Below are 20,564 nucleotides of genomic sequence, written 5' to 3'. Positions count from 1 at the left end.
AACATAAAATTGTGATTGCTTAAGAAAGAATAATTGTAAAAAGAGATGATGATATCATTAATAACATGTTTTTAGAGAACATTATAATTTTTATGCTAGGCATACATGTACCATTACTACTCTTTATCTCAATACTTGTACATGTATATACACACAAATAAGCACCAAACAGTTCGATAAAGTGTACATTTGTCACCTCGACAAAGTAAATGTAGCTGGCATTTTTAATAGCTGCCTTTAACTCTCCATATATATTGCACATTTTTTGTCATTATGCATCATTATGACTATGCCTAAACACTGACCAAATTTATTTACAAGTACAAGTAGCTGCTTTGCGAAAAAATCAAACACGACAGATGACTATGATATAGGATTTGGGCGATACATGTAGGTCACTTCCTATCCGACCATCAAATTTAGTTTTAGATTTCTCGAATGGACAGAGTTGGCTTGTCTCTATATTCTTTTGGAAATTGCTAAAAGAATAATGTAACAACCTAGATGAATACCCAAAATTAGTAGCCCAAAACTAAAATAGGTGCCGCTATAAGTTTGAAAACAAAGAGTTCTTAAGTTTTTGAAATATTTTACATAATTTGTAATAAGTGATTGACTAAACTCATCAAATACAATGGGTAATACTTTTGCACAGCGAACTTCTTTTTCTAATATCAGCTATCTGAAACAAGTGATGTTAGTGAAATTGTTTTATATCGTATGTCTGTTGTTTGTTGAATTTCATGACCTAAATCTAATTTCAAGGAGGTAGTAGAATAATTGTACAATCTCTCTCAAATAAGCTAATTTTCTGAAAGTTTGAATATTATTTCGAGGTCCAAATACCCATTTTGGCTCAATAAATGAAATGTAGCCTGGCAACTCATTTAAAGGTGGTTGTTTGGTACTAGACAATGTGCATTATGCTTCTCTCTGGTGTAGTTGACAATTTTTTTGCCCAAATTACTCAGATCAAAAGCAATTTTCTTTATAAATTAAAACCACCTTCAAACATTCTTTGAATTCAAATAAATTTCAATTTTCATTTTTTTTTAATATTGAAAGCTAAAATGTTTGATGGGTAAAAAATTATGTGACACAAGGGTAAAAATTCTCAAAGCGAAAATTGGCATACTTTATTTTGTCAAATCAAAGCTGCAATCCAACATAAAGAGATATAAAGTATACCAGTTTATATATTAAAAATCAAAAGCAAGAAGTTTTGCAATGCCATGCAATGTACTATGTACAAGCCGAATGCAGTTCTGGGGCCTGTTTCATAAAGACCAAAACCCTGACCTGGTTTTGAAGGTCTGTGCAGGTGAAAATCATTGATAAATTTGTTCTTGGCAAAATTGTAACCAAGGATATCAGTAGCTTATAACAATCATCAGTGTAAAAAACACCTTTATGAAACCCTCCCCTAGTAGTGATAAATTATCAATGAAACTGAAAATTTTGCTATTGGCCAGTCACATGCAAGGATTTAAGTAGCTTTTAACAGTCGTTGATGTAAACAAATACTTCATGAAACCCTCCCCTGGTGGTTATAGAAAGGCAGTAAAACTTACTGACAAATTTGCTCTTGGCCAAACATAAGGATTTTGTACCTAGCTGTCAGTGTAAAAAAAACAATCTTTATGAAACCCTCCCCTACTGGCATTAAATGACAATTAAGCTAACTGACAAATTTGCTCTTGGCCAATCACAAGCAAGGATTTTGTACCTAGCTTACAATAGCTGTCAGTGTAAAAAACACTTTTTTATGAAACCCTCCCCTACTGGTGATAAATGACTTAAGCTAACTGACAAATTTCCTCTTGGCCAATCACAAGCAGGGATCTTGTACCCAGCTTACAATAGTTGTCATTGTAAATAATGATTTATGAAACCCTCTCCTACTGGAGATAAATGGCAGTTAAAAAGCTAACTGACAAATTTGCTCTTGGCCAATCACATGCAATTATTTCAGTAGCTTATAACTGTCAATGTAAACAGAAGCTTCATGAAACCCTCCCCTAGTGGTCATAGGAAGGCAGTGAAACTAAATGATAAATTTGACCTTGACCAATCACATGCAAGGATTCCAGAGGCTTATGACAGTTGTCAGTGTAAACAACTGCTTCATGAAACCCACCACTTTGCTGATGGAATGACGATGACCCATGCAGTCCATGGGTTGGAGTAGGTATAGGAGCGTCATAACAAGGATTGTTCAAACATTATCTTGTCATATCCACTGGGTGGTGGGTGGTAAAACTCACTGAATTGGACATCTAAGATAGCTCCTTCATCCACTGGAAAAAAACAACAAAGAAAACAAAAGTTTTACTGTATCCATTGCAAAAAAACAACAACATAATTTCAACATTGGCTCTCGGTCATGGAATGCTTTTAGTATGCTATTCTGAGCCATCCAAAGCAATTAGTAAACAAAAAGAATCACACTGAATGTATGAACAAGTATCATATCTAGAAAATATTTTGAACAAATTTGCATTTCAGAAGTTGACGTTGCTGGTCATCCATAGTTGTGGTTGATCAGATCAATTACAACTCTTTGTAAGACGGGGGCCCAGGGGGATGTTTCACAATTATGACTTTAACTTGCACCTAAAATACCAACGCGTACATGAAATGCATGGTGCAAGCTTATTGATTAATATGCAGTAATGCGCATCCTCTTAGCATGATCTGACCAATGTTGTCATGCCTCTTATAACACGCGCAACTAGGCATTTAAGTACGACTCTAAGTCATACTTCAATCTTTGTGAAACCCCCCCCCTGGTCATTCAAGACCATGACCTTGCTTGTAAGACCTGCTGATTGCCCTTAATTTCCCTTTCACTGGCCTTGGATCTTTTTTTTTCTTCTGCTCTTTGTTATTTTCTGAATTTAAGGTGTACCATAAAAAAAGTGAAATCTAAGGCTTGACAGTATCACTTGTCAGTATTTTTTCTTTTAAATAATCATGACTAAACTCACCATATACTGCAGGATATAACGTTCCTTTGATACCACTGACCGGTATTTGAAGATTCTCACCATTCTTGAAGAAGTTCAATTCCATGTGGTCGTATGTCACACCCTATCAAAGAAAGCCAAATTTGAAAATTATCACCACTGGACATTGTTTCATAATATATCTGGTCAGCAATATTCACTGACGAGACACTGGTACTGGTCCAACAGTCCCAGACCAATAAAAAATATATCAAGCTGATACAATTTATATTTTCTCCTATTTTGTGAATTGTTAAAATGGTTCTCATGAATTATGTTGTGTGTGTACTGTTTGTTTGTATGTTGTTTTTTTTTTTTGGGGGGGAGGGAGCAATCAAAGCAATAAATGACAGCAAAATAAAATAAGTTTTGTTTATGGTGTTCTATATTGTTGGGGACCCGTAAATTTAGATTCAGACCAGTAAAATAAGGAGAAATTGGGTATCTACTGGTCCGACATGAACAGGTTGGACCAGTAGAAAAAAGGTGTTAGTTTGGAGCCCTGAACAAGTGTGAATAAAAAGCAAATGAATAATTTAATTAACTTCTATATTAATTTGATAAACCAATTAACTGCCGGTGAACATATTCTCTCTTTGGAAAAGAAGATCACTAACAAACTCTTCCCAGTAAAGCATTAGAAAATGTAAAGGCAATATTCAGTCAATTATTGTCAGTAAGATTCTAAATGAATAACAGATCAATTGCATAAAATAAAATTAATTTTCAAGAAATACTTAACAAATATGAAATGAATATGTGCAAACAAAAATTAAATGAACAATAATGAACAAACAATAAATAAACAAATAAATGAATGAATATGAATGAATGAATAATTGATTGAATGAATAAATGGAATGAATGATTAATTGAATGAATGAATGAATGGGTAAATAAATAAATTAAATGAAAAGAGAAATGAAACTTACAATAAGATCCCCCTCTGCGACTTCAATGGTAGGTTTATGAAGAGGCTCTCCTGCATGACACACTGTACCATCAGATCTCATTACCCAGGATTCAGCACACTCTCCCAGCGGAACACGACTTAAATTACTCTTCCTAGTGGCAAGACCGACACCCCAAATACCTGATAAGAAAACAATAATAAAAATGTATTAAAGGTAAAAGACACTAGTTGCAGCAAATCAAGATTAATTGTCAAAATATCAATATACAGTATGTATCAAAAAAAGTTTATACTTTGAAAAAGCCCTGGGAATTAAAAAATGTACAACATGTGGGTAATTTTTTCACATATAAACTTGGGTTTGGGTCTCATCTACCCAATGAAAGTAAAAGTTTTGACAGAATGTTACACTTGAGTGAGCACTGTCCATTTTTGTAAAGCTTGCAGAAATCTGTTTGCGCAGAAATGCTCGTTTTCACGCTGTGTCAAGGGGAAAGAGCGAAATCAAACTTACCCTGCGAAACATTTCTCATATATTTTCCTTGCACTTTTAGTCAATTGAAATAAAACGGATACATTCAAGCATTTTGTAACAATTTTGCCATCCAAATTGAAATTTCAACACTTAGTAAGCACAACCCTCACCCTTTTTGTGCCAGCTGGATCTGAGGACATAACTATATCTGAACAAAAAGTTTATATCAGACATCTCAGCATTTATTCACAAAGTTTTTATCATTTAAAGTGGGTTTACATTTCATTTTTTATTTAATACTTGTTTCCCTACACTTTTCTCAAGCTTGGCAGAGAATAACGAAATGAAAATCAAGCCTAAGCCATTTCATGTAAATCACAGCTCAGTGTAAAGCAAATATTGTCATGATGGCCTCTGTGTGTGGGGGAGTTTGGTGGGGCGCAATGCACTCTTCGAAGTGTTTGGGCAAGGAAAAAAGTTTGAAAAAGGTAGAAGATATCTTGAAATTAATTTACCAGCTAAATTCCATGTGATGATTAAGGTCTACTTTTTTATTCGCATAACTATTTCAAAGTTCTGCGCAAATCATTTTTCACTAACTTTTCAAAAGAAAGTGGTGCTCACTCAAGTGGAAATATTTTTCGACAGTTATATCGTCATTTGCTTAAATGGATCTGTACCAATGTTAAAATGTGGAAAAATTTTCAGGATATTAGAAATATATAATTTTACAGGATTTTTTTAAGTGTAAACTTGTTTTTGATAGGCACTGTACATGTACATCTATCTGGGTTCTGTTTCATAAAGACTTGTTATAGTAACAAATGCAAAATTTCTATAACAAATTTACCATCAGCCAATTAGAAAGAAGGATTTCAGTAGCTTTTAACCGTTATAGCAATGTTGCTGTTGTAACAAGTTTTATGAAAAATTTACCATCAGCCAATCAGAAAGAAGGATTTCAGTAGCTTTTAACCGTTATAGCAAAGTTGCTGTTGTAACTAGTTTTATGAAACAGGTCCCTGATACATTAATGCAGACTTATCTTTGTAAAATTATGAAATCTTAGCTCAAACTCGATAATTATGATCACTAAGACGGTCGAAAAATACCCGAAATTTGATGGAATCACATGTTTATTTGCTCACTTCACAATAATTTCTCATTTAATTCCCCAAGCTATTTGGCACACACTTTTTTATTTAGGTATATAAACACTTTGGTGGTAATTTCATTGGATTCTATTCAAACTCATTTTGAGATCATTAGCACAACTATTATTTATCTTTAAAGTGAAAAATTCTCATCTCACAGACATTCACAGTTTTGACACTAGGTGCACTTGTCATGCATCATGCATGAAACATTGGGGGGGGGGGGGGGGGGCGGCGGAAGTTATTCACATGTATCAATTTTAAAATTTATATTGACAGAATGTAAAAAAGAAAGGTGACCTTTAGTGGGTGAGGATGAGAGGTGAGTAGAAAAGGCAAGAGGGAGAAAGATGGATGTGAAGATGAGAAAAGTATAAAGAGAAAGATAGAGAATCCGAGATATGCATATTGGAGCAATATAAATACTGACAAGAGAGATAGAGGAGATTTTCGGAAGGTGGGGGGGGGGGGCAGGCAAGCAGAATAAGATAGAGAAAAAAGAAAGCAAGAGAGGGAGAGAGAGAAACTAAAGGAAAGAGGATTTATTGAAGAAAAAAAACACAAGAGAGGTAGAAAAGGCTAAGATGAAAATTGAAGATGAAGAAAGATTATGAAAAAAGAAGCAAAGAGAGAAGAAAAAACAGAAAAAAGAGAAAGGAAGAAAAGTAGAATCTGTTGTTATGTGATGATTATAAGACATATACCACATATTCAATAATCAATACGGTACTATTCATGACTACATGTACTACAAGAAGTACAGGAAACCATTTGTTTACCAACTCTAACTTTCTTTAGAAAGTATTACCGGTACTCATTCTTCTTGTAGCTACACCTCTAACATTTCGCACACACATTTTATTCACAACATTCATCCTTCTCACTGACTTGTCCACTCCCCCAAAGCAGAGTAAAATTACGATATCCAGATTGTTTTGGTCAACTACTCAAGGTTGCCAAAAGCTGGATATCTTGAATGGACTATTATAAAAATGGTTCATTTCTTAACTCCAGACAGATTCTACACTGCAGCAGTTTGCTGAGTTATCTCCATCTTCAGAGTATAGTCGCCGTTAAACCTATTATTTGTCATCAAGTTTTATCATCATCTTCAATAAATGTTTAATATGAAGTGTGTATTGCTTTGCACTAGCGTACCTATGGACAAGTCACAACCCATGCAACGGACATATCCCTGCCCCCCCCCCTCCCTGACGATTTTTTTTCGTGTGTAATTTTTTTTTTGCTGGTGTGTTATTTCCTTTAAATCCTGTTGAGGACCTTTTTATTGTCAATTTTTTTCTGGTGCAAAATGTACTTTATATCCTGTTGAGGACCTATTTTTTTTGCTTGTCAAATTTTTTGGCGGACAATTTTGCCCCTCCTATGGAAAATCCTAGGTACGCTACTGTTGCTTTGTCTTCATAGACGCTGGTTGAAAGTTAAAGTGCAATTGATCAAACAGCTATATAACACTGGTATACAAGTACCTGTTGATTGCAGCTTGATTTCAAAGTATGCTTTGTCTTGGACTAACGGTGCATTCCCCAAAGCTCCTCCTGTCCCACAGATTCGTCTTCCTGATTTCACTATCACAACATCATTACCTGAAGAATGAAACAAATATTTTCAACAAAAGATGAGTTAAAAAGTGATTGGCTAAAAATGAGAGTCGAGATATATAATGTATCTATTTTCACTGTCGCATTGACCATGCATTTTTTTTCAAAGCAAGCATGAGGAAGAGTCTATTGTTGAGGGCTCACAGTTGCTCACTTCTTTTCTACACAAGAGGGTGGTAATTAGATGATGGAATTATCGCATAAGATTTAGATTTTACTACCGTACTCAGAACAAATACTAAAATTTAATATGTGATTATTATTCATAATCACAAAATAAATTTTGATATTTGTGAAATAATAATTTTTATCTACAAATTGTTCTTCGAATTGGCATTGCTAACCGGATGTATGTCAAGCAGTTCAAGGGTCAGGTCTATTGTATTTGCTTTGTTGACAAATGGATCGCGGGGATCTACAGATCGGTCAGGTACGAAATATCTCATTTTTACCATTTATAGTGAAATAATTGTTATCCCTTTATGCGTATTAGGCACATGAAGGTTCATAGATAAATATAATTCACCCCAACAAACTGATTTCACCCTCTAACTATGGATTTCCTAGGGAAATCCATCCGGGTGTGTAAGTCTCGCTGCAGCTTTTATGGAAGGAGTGTCAAGGCTCCATGTCTGTAGAAGTATATGTCAAAATATTTTTAAAATACATGGAGTCCTCAAGGCCAGGACTACTCGAGCCTCGAACAGTAGAGGTGCTGGTCCAAAAATTGGGATTGTCCCAGAAAACAAGGATATCCTCATAAACCAAGACAAATCATGTCTTGATAAATTGAGACTGTCCATGTTTATGGGGACGTTTTTTTTTAACTTCCCCCTACGGGACAAAGACAGCAATTACGGAAATTGAGAGTGCTAAAAATAGATTCAGTGACCTCAATTCCCCCACTTCACCGTCTATTTTTCATGACTTACCGTCTTCCAATAATCTTGTTATGAAACCTGATATGTTTACATTGACTAGCACACTTGATTGGTGTCGGCACTTGACAGGTGAATGAACTTTCCTAGATTTCTTGTGTGAAGAAATCTTTATAAACTGAGACAGTCCCTGTAAACTGGGACGATCCCAATTTTCTGACCAGCGCCTCTACTGTCCATCCTATGAAAAATTCATGGCTATGACTATGAGGCATCAGATACATGATTTAAGGAAAAAAAACAAGGGGGCTCGGGGAGATTGCACCCCTGAAATGTGTCATCACATATTTAAAAAAAAAGTGCCCGAAGCCCCAAGCCCACCTGGAAAATAAAATAAAAAAGGGGGCCCTCACCTCTAAAAATCCCATTCCCAGGCCCAATTCATCTGATGATTAGCTGCACTAGAAAGTTTATACTGCAGATTTAGGTTGCAGGTACTGTGAAAATAGCCCCCCAGAACTAAAACATTTTCCTTTTTGCCTGCATGAATTATTTTTCACACTTTTTGTTGCATTTATACGAGGACGCCGTCACATATTCAAATTCACTGTCACACTCACATCAATTCAGGTGTGTGGGACTGATCATGCATATTTTTATCATTATTAAAACAATCATAGACTAATGTCTGCATATATTTACCCATGTGTGAGGTATCAAGAACAACCGATGGTATTTCTTTTAGTGGGACGTGTCCGCTTCCAAACCCAGCTCGCCATGGAAAGCATCGAAAACAGCAAAAACAAGCGGCCATCTCCACTTATTTTCATCAACAAAACCGCTGTGTCACCAGTTGAGGGCGTACCGTACGTAAAACCCAAATCTGCAATCGGGGTCTTCCGTCGATAAAAAGAGTGAACTGAAGTTTGTTTGTTTATTTATTTTTTAATAGAAATCTCTTTCAAATCTGTTTTAAAAATGTACGGAGATTGCAAGATTGGCCTACTGATAGATAATCAAAAGGCTTCTTCATCAGGTAACAGCAAAAAAATCCACATTTTGTTCTTTCTGGGCGAACAATAATGACCCTTTGTGTCAAGTTTTAGGCTTACTTTCTATAATACGACTCTTTCAAAGAGTAACTTTTATTGCATTACTATATAATTATGTTTGATTTATTTGCCTCTCTGATGATTGGTAAATATGTATTTGTATAAATTCATAAGTGAGACTTGGTGAGATATTTCACGGACAAGCGAAATGTATGTTGTGCACAACAAACCAAATCAACATGCCAGTCTGTCTATAAGTCAATACTTTCTTGTCATGTTCTTGTATTTTATTTGCACCGTCATTTTATTAAACACAAGTTATAGTATAATCATTATGTATGTTCTTGGGTTCCAACCACTGAACTCTGTCTAGTTCATTGATCTTGCACTTCTGATTGGATCGTGTTGTATTAACTGGCTACCATACCCATTAAGCCTATCTGACGTAAACATAATTGTTTTACCGAGACTATCTGAATCATTTAATTGTATACATTAATGGAGGAAGGGAAGTTTTTATATCTCTCTACCTTTCTATCTATCTATCTATCCATCCATCCATCCATCCATCCATCCATCCATCTATCTATCTATCCATCCATCCATCCATCCATCTATCTATCTATCTATCTATCCATCTATCACATCCTGCTAAAAAGTTTACCAAGTAGGCAGGCGGAGCCATGGACCCCCGAAAAGTTTCACGATTAAAGGGTATAGGGAGATGGAGTAAAGAAATGAAGGGGAATTATATCATTTTCTAAACAAAATGATCTATCATAAATGCAATTCTGTATTTAAATTTTGATTCTTGTAATAAAAATTTCGTTCGCTCGTCCATTTTGACAAACAAATTCGGCACCCACGCTATGTCTGGCCCCTCGAATTGTCTCGCTAGATTGCTATGATTTACAGTTTTCTGATTTTAAGGTAAGCCTGATTGAACTGTAGATGTGGTTTGACACGGACGTCGTTAGCAAGAGAAATCATGGGAACAAATAGTCACATACAACGAGGGATAAAAGAAAAATAACTTTTCCGGTAAAGAATCAAACGACTAACTCAACTGAAATGATATATCATGTGTATAACAGACACGTTTCGTCGATGTAGTAAACTTTAATTGTTTACAAACTAATGGCAACAATAATTGATTTTTGTTTTATCATAGCATGCATAAATAAGTGCATACTGAAAACAGAATAGCGGGAAATAATATTGACATATTATACGTTTCCTGATATGCCCATCAAGGATGGGATGGTAATTAATAATCAATTTCCTGCATTTTTTCTATTATGGGGGGCGGGGGTGCTGGTAATGTAGCCCGTTTGTTTATTAAATTTTTGGTACTAGAGAGTAGTGGCGTACAAAATTTAGTTGGGGGGGAGGCTACTTATTTGGTGCCAGTGCTAGAGAGGAAGGTTAATGTGAAACATTTTTTTTCTTTCTTTTCCTTTCTTTTCTTTTCTTAGCGCTTTGTTCAAACGTTGGTATAAACTCTTTATAAATTTTGTATATTATTATCATCATCATCACACTGTTAAAAAATTTATCCTTAAAATAAAAGAAGTTCCTGCAGCAAAGTCGCGAGAACACCTGTAATCTTACCAGATTGCGTAATCTTACAGGAAATTGGTATTTGATGTATGGAACCTGACAAGTTTCCTTGAAGAAAACACAATTTTCCCCTTTTTAAACAGACATGTTCTGTTTAATTGAATTTATGTGTTATGAATTTACAGAATGATTCTGTTATTGCTTTTTGCAAAATCTTCTTCTCATCATCATCATCGTCATCATCATCATCATCATCATCGTTTTTCGTATTGATCATATACTATAACAAGACAGTGTTTGTTGGTTTGATTTTCTTTCTTTTTACTTAATTGATACTTGAAATTTAAGTAATAAATCGTTGTCATTCATTCTGCTCATAATATGATTATGCAATTGATATATATGTTTTGGTTTGTCATAATTATATTCAAGCATTAATGCTTACAATGCCGATCAATCTCCTGCAACTGAATTTATATTCAATGATACATGTATATACGTCTGATTTATTGTCAAAATGTATTTGCTATATTTTTATTATAATTATCATATATGTGGAAGAATTTTTTTAAAATCAGATCAAACCATACTAGGCCTTATCAATATAAATTTGACTACACCTCCATCTTTATACGAATAACAAAGAACAAGAAATAGAATGGTCACATCACCGAGCAATAAGGAAAATTTAGACTTTTTGCAGTGATCAATAGACGAAGGGGGGGGGTGGGGGGCTTTTCACAATTAATGACAATGCGATCATTTTCTTACAGTATGTTTTTTTTACACGATCACAACTGTCACGAGTGGAGTCTCAAGGCACGTGGTGACTGCTCCTTCCAAAAGCTGACACTGTTACATGTTTTAGTTTTTACGAGAGGGGAGTCACAGAAAAAAGGCACTTAACATCGGGGGTGGATACAGCATTTTCCGGGGGGGGGGGGGCTTTTTGTTTATTAAAAATATTTAACAAGCCTAAAGATGTCTTCATGTCCAATTAATGGTCATCCATGACAAGATAAACTTGACAAGCAGAAAAAAATTTCCTCACTTGCGTATGCACGACGTTCTCATCTAACAAATATTTGTTTATGGTTCTCAAGGGGGGGGGGGCGCACCGGACGGGTATGCCCCTATCTGGATCCGCCTCTGCCTAACAAGTGTGATAATGGGCTTTAATGATGAACTATATCACCTACTACAGTTGAACATGCTTTAGCGACCACCCGACCTGCGTAGAAATACACAAAAAAAAAACAGAATGCAAGAGCACTGCCTCCGATTTCAACAATAATGATTAGTCTTCTTTGGCCTTTACTATTTGAATTTCATGACATCAAACATTTAGAAAGACTTCCATCCACTGATCTGAATATTACTATAGAGATCAGTGCTTCCATCTCTCGGAGCTGAACTATATAGGCAGGAAGGGGGGGCGGCGGGATGACAGGGGGAGATGACCGCCTGACCCCAATTATATTAAGTTGTGGAAAAAAAAGGGGAGGGGTAAGTTTTAAGAGGAGAGAGATATGGATTGTTTAACATAAGTTAATCACCAATATTATCACATTCATAAAAAAATGACGTTAAATTGTAGGTCGTTATTTTTTTCAAAATGACCTTATATAGCCCCGCTTAATTCTATGGCTGACTTTTAAAGCATGCATGGGGGCTAGCTGGTTATTCTGCAATAAATATTAAATTGAGAGTAATTATTGTTTATTCGAATAATTGGATATTATTGTCAATAATTGATAAACAGTTGGTTGTTTACAATCACCCTAAAAATCAACAAACACCAAATATTGTGGTTTTAACGTGTTATGCGAATTATGTCCTTCGTTTAGTTCCTCATTCGTTTCAATTCCATTGCCATGCCAACCCCACCGGGGCGTGAAAACTGTGTAAATATAATCCTAAATCATGCAAATAGTTCGATGATCATGAAAGAATGATTCACAATTGAAATAGCTAGCTCTCTCGACAATAAAACTGTGTGTGTCTGATGATACTTACATGATCATACATATTATCACATTGCTTGGGTAGGAATTGGGAATACAACATACATACACATTTTCTGTCATTGTTAGGCTTATTATGACTTCTTCTTTTTTCTTAGATGATGAAATGACAATGCGGGCCTAATAAATATTTCGCGCGTTCGTTTTTTTTTATGTCAAATCAAATGCGGGGGTGAGGACTTCTCTGTCATGGAGTTTGTTTTTATTATGCTTTCAAGTGGAACCTTGTTGTATACGCAATATTTAACCCCAAATTATGAAAAGGAAATCCGGTAAAAATCCGACAGAACTCGGAGATAAGTTTACAAAAATGAGAAACATCGATATTGAGCGTGTTTCCCATTCAGCGGTACATTATTACAGCCATCAATACTGAACTTGCTGGTAGTATAGAACGGTATTCTGTCGCGGATTGCTATTGGATCAATATATCAATTCTGACTTTGTACTTTTACTGAAGGACTCGTGCTGTAAACAGCAAGTGATAGTAAGTATCCATAATGAATTTTACATTATGTTGTAGTTTTGAGATATCATAATTGTATTTTCCAGCTATGCAATATGTTTGTTTGGTCATAATTGTTAAAGAAGCAAATAGTTACATTATTGTGTATAGAAGAAATGAAATAGGTATTTATAACTTGAATTGACACGTTTTTCTCTGAAAACGATTTTTTTTTTTTAAACCAAAGCTACATTTTTTTCTGTGAAACAGGAAGAGAATTCCATCTTTTTGTATTTTGATGTGATCTTTTCAGTGAATATCTGTATACTAAGATAGTCGTTTGTTTCATAAAAAATATCCTGTACAGTGCTTTATGCAGTGTATTTGTTATTCTTCAGTTTTTCTATACTAAAAGATTGATAATAATTGTATTTCCTCATCTTCCAATTCAGATAAAGATTTAAATCTTAAAAGATTTAGTCCTTGCTTAAAAACCTTAGATTTTTGTCGAATCCTTGAAAATTGTAAATTTCTAGGAATCAGATACAGCCACTTTAAAACTCTTAAGAGAGGAACATATTTATTTAAATAGAGAGGTGACGTATTGTTGAAATCGAAATGGTTGATATAAAGCAACGAGGTAAAACCATGTGTCTGTTTTGGATATATAGAGAAAAAAAAAACTTATGGGAATTCGCCCCAACTTTGTACTACATGTGTTTGAATTCGACTTTACTTTTAGTCTCAAAGACGTTTGTTTTTATCTTTCACATGTAATTTGTGACGGCTCCGTTTGTATACAATGCTATGGCATTTGCCTTCCGCAGTTCAGTGTCAGAATTAATCATAAGTAAACATGAACTATTTCCTCTGATTGTATACTAGATTATTGTATTTTCATCTTCGTTTGTTTTAGGATATATACAGAGTCATACAGTAAAATGAAAGTATGGAAGGATAATTAAAGGGAATAAAGACGTACACCTATTTTTGCCCCTTTGGATATATCCCGTTCTGGCCAAGACAATCTGGTAATTCTAGTGTTTCTCAATTTGTTGGAACCCTCATGCTCACTTTTACATTTAGCAACTCTCTGACGCCCACCTGCGTTGAGCCCTGCTGTTCCTGCACAAGATTTTATTTTCCTTTTTTTTAGAGGGGAGGGTGTCCAATCATCCCATGAGAGAGCGAATCGACCAAGCTGGCAACTTTGCGATTCCAATATTGAACGGTCTGGTGAACGCTAGCTGTGGTCGAGATTTTTTTGTGAAAGTTTCAACAACAAAAAATGAAACATCGAAAATTTTCTGGTCTATTTTCTAGTAGCACTATTAACAAAATCATAACCTTTATCTAAGTTTTCCAATTGCACCTTCTTCAATCTCATTTGGACATCATTTTCGTTGACAAGATAAATGAAATAACCAATTTTGCTCACCTGAAATACAAAGTTATATTTTTTCAAGAATCGGTTGGAGGATGTCGGATATCGAAATAAATTTGACTGCCATGTGAATTAGTAGCAAGGCTTTGCCTTTATTAGTCTGGTGATTCTCAAGCTCAGAGGCAGCTCCATGGTATTTGGAATGGGGGTGGGGATAGAAGACCTGGGGGTGTTGACCTAAAATGAAGTCACATGTTTTCTCAATTAAATTACAGGGGTATTGTAGAGTTATGCGATAAAACTCCTCTTTCTTATACCGTTTATTATTTCTTTACTCCCCCCTTTTCATTAAAAAAATCTTAGGGGGTGTTCGTCCCATATCCCTGTCTCCCTGTGCACCGCCCGGGCGCACCCCTTCTCGGCTTCTATCACTTAAGATTGTCCACCTTTTGTATCATTACAGGTGACTAACTATGGCCCACTTTGCTGACCACGAATGTGAAGGGAACGGATGCGATTCGAAGACCAATGTCTCATTCTGCGTGAAGGAAAATCAGATGCTGTGCTCCAAATGCGCCGAGAAGAAACGGCATTCAATCATCAGCAACGGCGATGGTTACGAAGGGAAATGGCTGTGCAAGGAACACGAATCAAGAATAAAATATTTCTGCCAGACCCACCAGAAAATAGCGTGTCAGTCTTGTGCTACCATCGAACATCAGATTCCTTGCAAGCTAATCGATATAAACAGCCTACTGAGAGAGGAACGAGAGCGCTTCTCAGCTTTCCTGCCAAAGTTGGAGCTGTCGAAAGAGAAGGTTGATCAATATCGGAATACTGTCGACTCCCATTCGGCTTACGCAGCCTCTCTCCTCAGGGGCATTCAGAAGTATGTCCTTGAAGCATTTGTAGAAGAGACCCAAAAGGTCGAAGAGGAAAGACTGAAAATGGACAACGTAGCAAGAGAAGAAGTAGAGAAGCAGATTCAAGAGTTGCAGGATCAGCTTCAAAAGCGTCTGCAGCAAAATGAGAAGGAGGCCAACGCAAAATATTTGTCGATTAAAGTTGAGGCAGACGCACTCCTTTCGAAATTAAAGCAGTCCATAGAAGAGGTGTCGATCATTCCAAAACGAATGCAAGAAATGGCAAGGAGTAGGTCTAAAAGTATTTTAGAATTCAGGGAGAGGATTGAGATGATGCTTTTGAATGATCCTCTGCTGTTGGCGCAACGCCACCTGGCGAGTGTCATCGAAGATCACATGATGGATAATCTTGATTGCAGTGTTTTAGAAGAGCTGGATCAGATTGTTGAAAGGATCTCGTTCACACGAGAAGGTGGTAGCAGGGTTGGGGAGCTCATAGGAACAGAGGGCTCTTGGAAGCTTGCTGGAACCATTGACCTCCAGCGTGAGATAAGACTTCCTCTGCTAGCAGGAAGTGCGGACGACAAGGAAGTTGTGATATCTGATGTCATGAATAGGACATTACACGTGGTTAACCTCAAGACCAAGAAAGTGACGCCAGTGATGCAATCGAGTAATCTTGGATGCGTTTCCGACTGTGCAACTCTTGACGAGAGTACCTGGGTGTGCGGAAACTTCTTCAGTGGTTCCGTCTGCTTCTTTAACAAATTCTGGAGACATCGGCGTGAGGTTCGTCTACAGAATCAGACAACGACATCGGGGGAACCTGTATACCTGGACATCGGGCCGAACGGTCAAGTCCTTGCAATTCTTTATGGCCAACCTGTCATCTTTGTCGTCGATGATTCGGAAGGTATCGTTAGAACTATCACACTTGCTCACTGTAAGACAGTCCTTGACGTCCATGCCTTGGTCTCAGGAGATATCCTTGTGCAGTCTGGTATCAACAAATTCACTATTTTTGACGTGAAGTTTGAAGAAAAGAAAGTGATACAGCGCGCTCACTGGGAAACAGCGAGCTGTTCCGTGGACAAGGCAACCAACCTTCTCTACATCACCTTCAAGGAAGTAGGCAAGGAGTCCTATGCCATCGACATCTTGTCTCCAGAAGGTGAGGTGTTCTCGGAGAGGTGCATCGAGTTCCCTGCCTCCCATCTCATGGACAGTACTCCTCGTTGCCAATGCTTGAAGAACGACAAACTCGTCCTCTGCAATGGAGACCAACTTTCCATGTACAAGAAGGTCCTTGGGGTGAAAGACATCCGGGTCCTAAACAGACTGTCGGCTAATTCTCCTGTCGCGGAGAAGTTCATCATACTCGATGACACGGAGAGTATCACATCTGATATATATGTGTGACTGCCTTAATTGATCATGGCTGAAGGAATTTCCAGGGGGGGGGGGCAACGACGGGTAGTATAGTCTATCTCAGTTGTGTGAGGTTGAAGCTACTTTTCCCAAAGCCCAAGAAAGGGGGAGACTCACAAAAGGCACAATATCCCTCTGAGGCTGCTGAAGTTAACAAGCACTATAGATGTTCGGGGTGCTCTTGCGATTTTTATGAGCCTCACTCCGTGTTTGGCTTCGGGAAAAGTAGTTCCCCTCTCAAACAACGGTCAAACTAGACTAATGTAACCAGAGAATAGAAACCAACGAAATTTTAGTTAACGTAGTCTAAAAAAAAAAAGAATTTGAAGCCTCAAAGTGATTACCCGGATCATGTCGAAAAATAACCAGTCAAATTTGTTCAACTGAAAAAGGTAGAACCTTTATTAAAACTTAGAACTCGTCTTGGAACGCTCCCCAGGGAGTGGAGAGAGTGCGTACATTGTGTGCGCGCATGCCAGTTTCTGATGACCAGTGGTCATAATTACATTATTATTATTATTACTACTACTATTATCATTATCATTATTACTATTATTGTCATTATTATTATTGTTATTCTATTATTATTATGATCATTATTATTATTATTGTTATTATCATTATTATTATTATGATTATTATCATTATTATTATTATATTATTATCATTATGATTATTATTATGATCATTATTATTATTATCATTTATTATTATTATTATTATCATTATTAGTAATATTATTATCATCATTATTATTATTATTATCATTACTATTATTATTATTATTATTGATGTTCACTATGTTCAGCGTGGCGTTCAAGAGGATGGATGCCATTATGGCAAAGTTACCATAGTCATTGTAGTTGTCACTCGGTATAAAGCGGGGCCCCTGATGCACAGCGCATGCATTCGTAATTCCGAAGTTTCGTTATTCCGAAGGTTCGAATTTCCGAAGGTTCGTAATTTCGAAGGTTCGTTAGTCCGAAAACGAAATGAGGTTCGTAATTCCGAAGGTTCGTTAGTCCGAAAACGAAATGATTAACGAACCTTATTTCGTTATCGGACTAACGAACCTTCGGAACATCGAACCTTATTTCGTTTTCGCATTATCGAACCTTCGGAATAACGCCACAAATGTTCGGATTAACGAACCCTTTTACGTTTTCGGATCAACGAACATCGAGGTATAGGCAATTTACGTGTTTTGGAATTACGAACCTTCGGAATAAAGAACCTTTGGAATTACGAAATGTAACCGATGCACAGCGTGGGTGGACTTCTGTGAATATTTCCAATAGAAATATATATATTTTAGTATTTAAATGGGGGAGGGGCAAGTATTGCCCTATTTTGCTTGTGGCCATAATCTGTATGGCACTTCTTTTCATTATGTATTCAATGGCACTTTGTTTTCAGGATAATGATTCATGTATATTAACAGATGCTACTATTTTATTAAATACGCTGGTAGAGTATATCAGCTTAATATATTTATGTATATGTATTTACGTATCTTTTGGTCTATCGCATGCAGCTCAATCCATGGTATCCTTATCACGAATGAAAATATCATTAAATACTTGCTTTTGATTGGTTGTCGATTCATGGCACCTGTCGGTTGCAATATTGATGACAGACTCAGAGTTAACATTACGTTTTATGCAACTGATCCCTTGCTTAAACCAGAATTAATCCAATAACATCTAGGCTTTTCATTGTCAGTATACAGTCATTATCATTCGCGTCATGATCTGATGCCATGTACACAGAGGTTGGTTGGTAAGTTGAAAAAACGTAACAAAATAAAGAATTATTTTAACAATTTAAATCTATGGCATTTTCAAATTGCAAAGACATTATTATGATCAATATCGATCAATTGATCTTATATATAATTATGGTGGTAGTTTTCTTATTGGAGCCGCGGATATAGAAGCCTCCAGTCCCTTGTTCCATGTGGCGGAACCACAAAACGTAGAGATTGATAATAAAGTTGACTGTCATTCTTGATTGCACGTACTAATCAACGTATTTAATGGTAAGCATCAACCCTTGCATCAATCGCTAAGCATTGTGTTACCGGGCCAAGATTTTCTGATGTAAATTAGGGGGAGGGGATTCCCAAAGGGTCTTGTTGATGGGTTTTCACGGAAAATGTATTGACGAAATGAAAACCTTGTTTCTTATTGGCCGAGGGCATCATTTCAGTGAGAAATCGATGTAATGTCGCTTGGGAAATCCCGTGTTGATGTTTTAAAAATCCATGAATAGGACCAATATTAATGTTATTCATAGAAATCTATTGATATATATGTTATAAAATCCATGAATATATTTCATATTATTTATATGTAAAAAAATCTTATATTGGAGCTTATACTTTGCATTTGAAATAAGAGCTTTTTCTCATTTGAAATATTAATGACTATAAATGCGTGGTTGGTATCGCAAGAAAGTTCACCTTCGAAAGTTATTTTTTGTATCTCCCTACCTACTGGTGTGATCTTTATCTGGAATATTATCTATTTCTCATGTATCTGGCAAACCGATTTCACTTCAAGTATCATCGCATAATTGGAGAATAAAATATTCTTACAGAAAATATGAGAGAAGCTTAGTAAAACTCTGTTCGTCGTCAGGCACATGAACCAGTGTAGTTTTGTAGAGATCGAGAGAGGGAGGGAGGGGGAGAGAGAGAGAGGGGGTGGGGGGGGGGGGGGGAGAGGAAGAAAGGGAAAGTTTTTTTTTTTCAATTTAGACTAGCCATTAAATTAAAGATAATTACACACACACACAAAAGCAAAACAAAAAATACGTCTAGATATGTTTTGGTAAGTTATTTTAACCCTTTCTATCTGTTAAATGTAATTCATATGATTATAACTGTAAACATTAATATTCATGCATGAATCCTCTTCACAGATTAATACAACTTTTAACCATCATATCAATGCCTATCAATCATATAAATCAGTAAAATATACAAATAAATTGAATTCAAAGAAAAGAATTCGGTCCTTCAGAAGAATATTGTCGTGTTTCTTTTCTTTTTTTTTGGGGGGGGGACATTTTTTAAAATAAGTGACGAAATAGTACCTACACAGAGAAAGAGAGACACTGCCAAAACTCCGGTGTTGATTTAACACCAGCTCGGAATCTATATACGTCCACACCAGAGAAGTATTGAAACAACACCAGTTTGAAATCAAACCGATGCTGTTTGATACTAATTGGTGTTGTATAAACACCTTTCTGGTGTAAGACTTATACCAAAACCGGTGTTGTATAACACTTCATTGGTGTGGACATATATAGATTCCGGGCTGGTGTTAAATCAACACCGGAGTTTTTGCAGTGTACTTGTATATTTAGATGCCATTAGGATTGGTAGGCATATGCCTTGTACTCAATTTCGTTAAACTACAATTTGGTTGAGAAAGTAACATTTGCAACTACATTTCTTCATCCTTGAGAAATTTACAAGATTGATATCAAAATTTACATATGCGATCATAATTATTCATCAGACACATTAGGTCTCATAGAATCAATACTCTGACGAGAATGCCCTTATATTATTCATAGTTCAATTAAATAAAATCAAGTTTCGTTCTCTAAAACGTATATACTACTATTTACTTTATTGCAAGTATAAAATTTGAGTAGTTTGCACGTGCTTACAACAATTTCCAAAAGAACAACTACGGAATTCGAGCAAGAGAACAAACAATTAGTAGATTAGAAAGGGGCGTTATAGTGTA

General features: G+C 36.1%; 2 protein-coding genes across 2 annotated transcripts; one reads left to right on the top strand and one right to left on the bottom strand.

The window, feature by feature from the left end:
• Positions 1 to 978: 978 nt before the first annotated feature.
• Positions 979 to 8,899, bottom strand: LOC121430145 (SPRY domain-containing protein 7-like). The gene is made up of 5 exons (XM_041627424.1): positions 8,750 to 8,899; positions 7,038 to 7,154; positions 3,938 to 4,098; positions 2,988 to 3,090; positions 979 to 2,297 (listed from the first exon to the last, which is right to left on the bottom strand). Exons 1-5 carry the CDS (start codon positions 8,859 to 8,861, stop codon positions 2,200 to 2,202), a joined length of 591 nt encoding a protein of 196 aa, XP_041483358.1. The 5' UTR covers positions 8,862 to 8,899; the 3' UTR covers positions 979 to 2,199.
• Positions 8,900 to 12,844: 3,945 nt separating this feature from the next.
• On the top strand, positions 12,845 to 17,315 carry LOC121429882. The gene is made up of 2 exons (XM_041627138.1): positions 12,845 to 13,170; positions 14,976 to 17,315. The coding sequence occupies exon 2, from the start codon at positions 14,986 to 14,988 to the stop codon at positions 16,792 to 16,794; it is 1,809 nt and encodes a 602-aa protein (XP_041483072.1). The 5' UTR covers positions 12,845 to 13,170; positions 14,976 to 14,985; the 3' UTR covers positions 16,795 to 17,315.
• The last annotated feature ends 3,249 nt before the right edge of the window (positions 17,316 to 20,564 follow it).

This window comes from Lytechinus variegatus, chromosome 16 (genome assembly GCF_018143015.1).
Source record: "Lytechinus variegatus isolate NC3 chromosome 16, Lvar_3.0, whole genome shotgun sequence".
In the NCBI taxonomy this organism is placed as follows: domain Eukaryota; kingdom Metazoa; phylum Echinodermata; class Echinoidea; order Temnopleuroida; family Toxopneustidae; genus Lytechinus; species Lytechinus variegatus.
This window is presented reverse-complemented; position numbering and strand designations above follow the sequence as displayed.

Bases quoted from the DNA above. Each gene is read 5' to 3' on its own strand.
- LOC121430145 (XM_041627424.1), bottom strand. From the start codon at position 8,861: ATGGCCGCTTGTTTTTGCTGTTTTCGATGCTTTCCATGGCGAGCTGGG. The intron at 7,155-8,749 runs GTAAATATATGC...TTCATTCTTCAG, and splicing joins TCTTGATACCTCACACATGG to GTAATGATGTTGTGATAGTG. The intron at 4,099-7,037 runs GTACTTGTATAC...TTTTCTTATCAG, and splicing joins AATCAAGCTGCAATCAACAG to GTATTTGGGGTGTCGGTCTT.
- LOC121429882 (XM_041627138.1), top strand. From the start codon at position 14,986: ATGGCCCACTTTGCTGACCACGAATGTGAAGGGAACGGATGCGATTCG.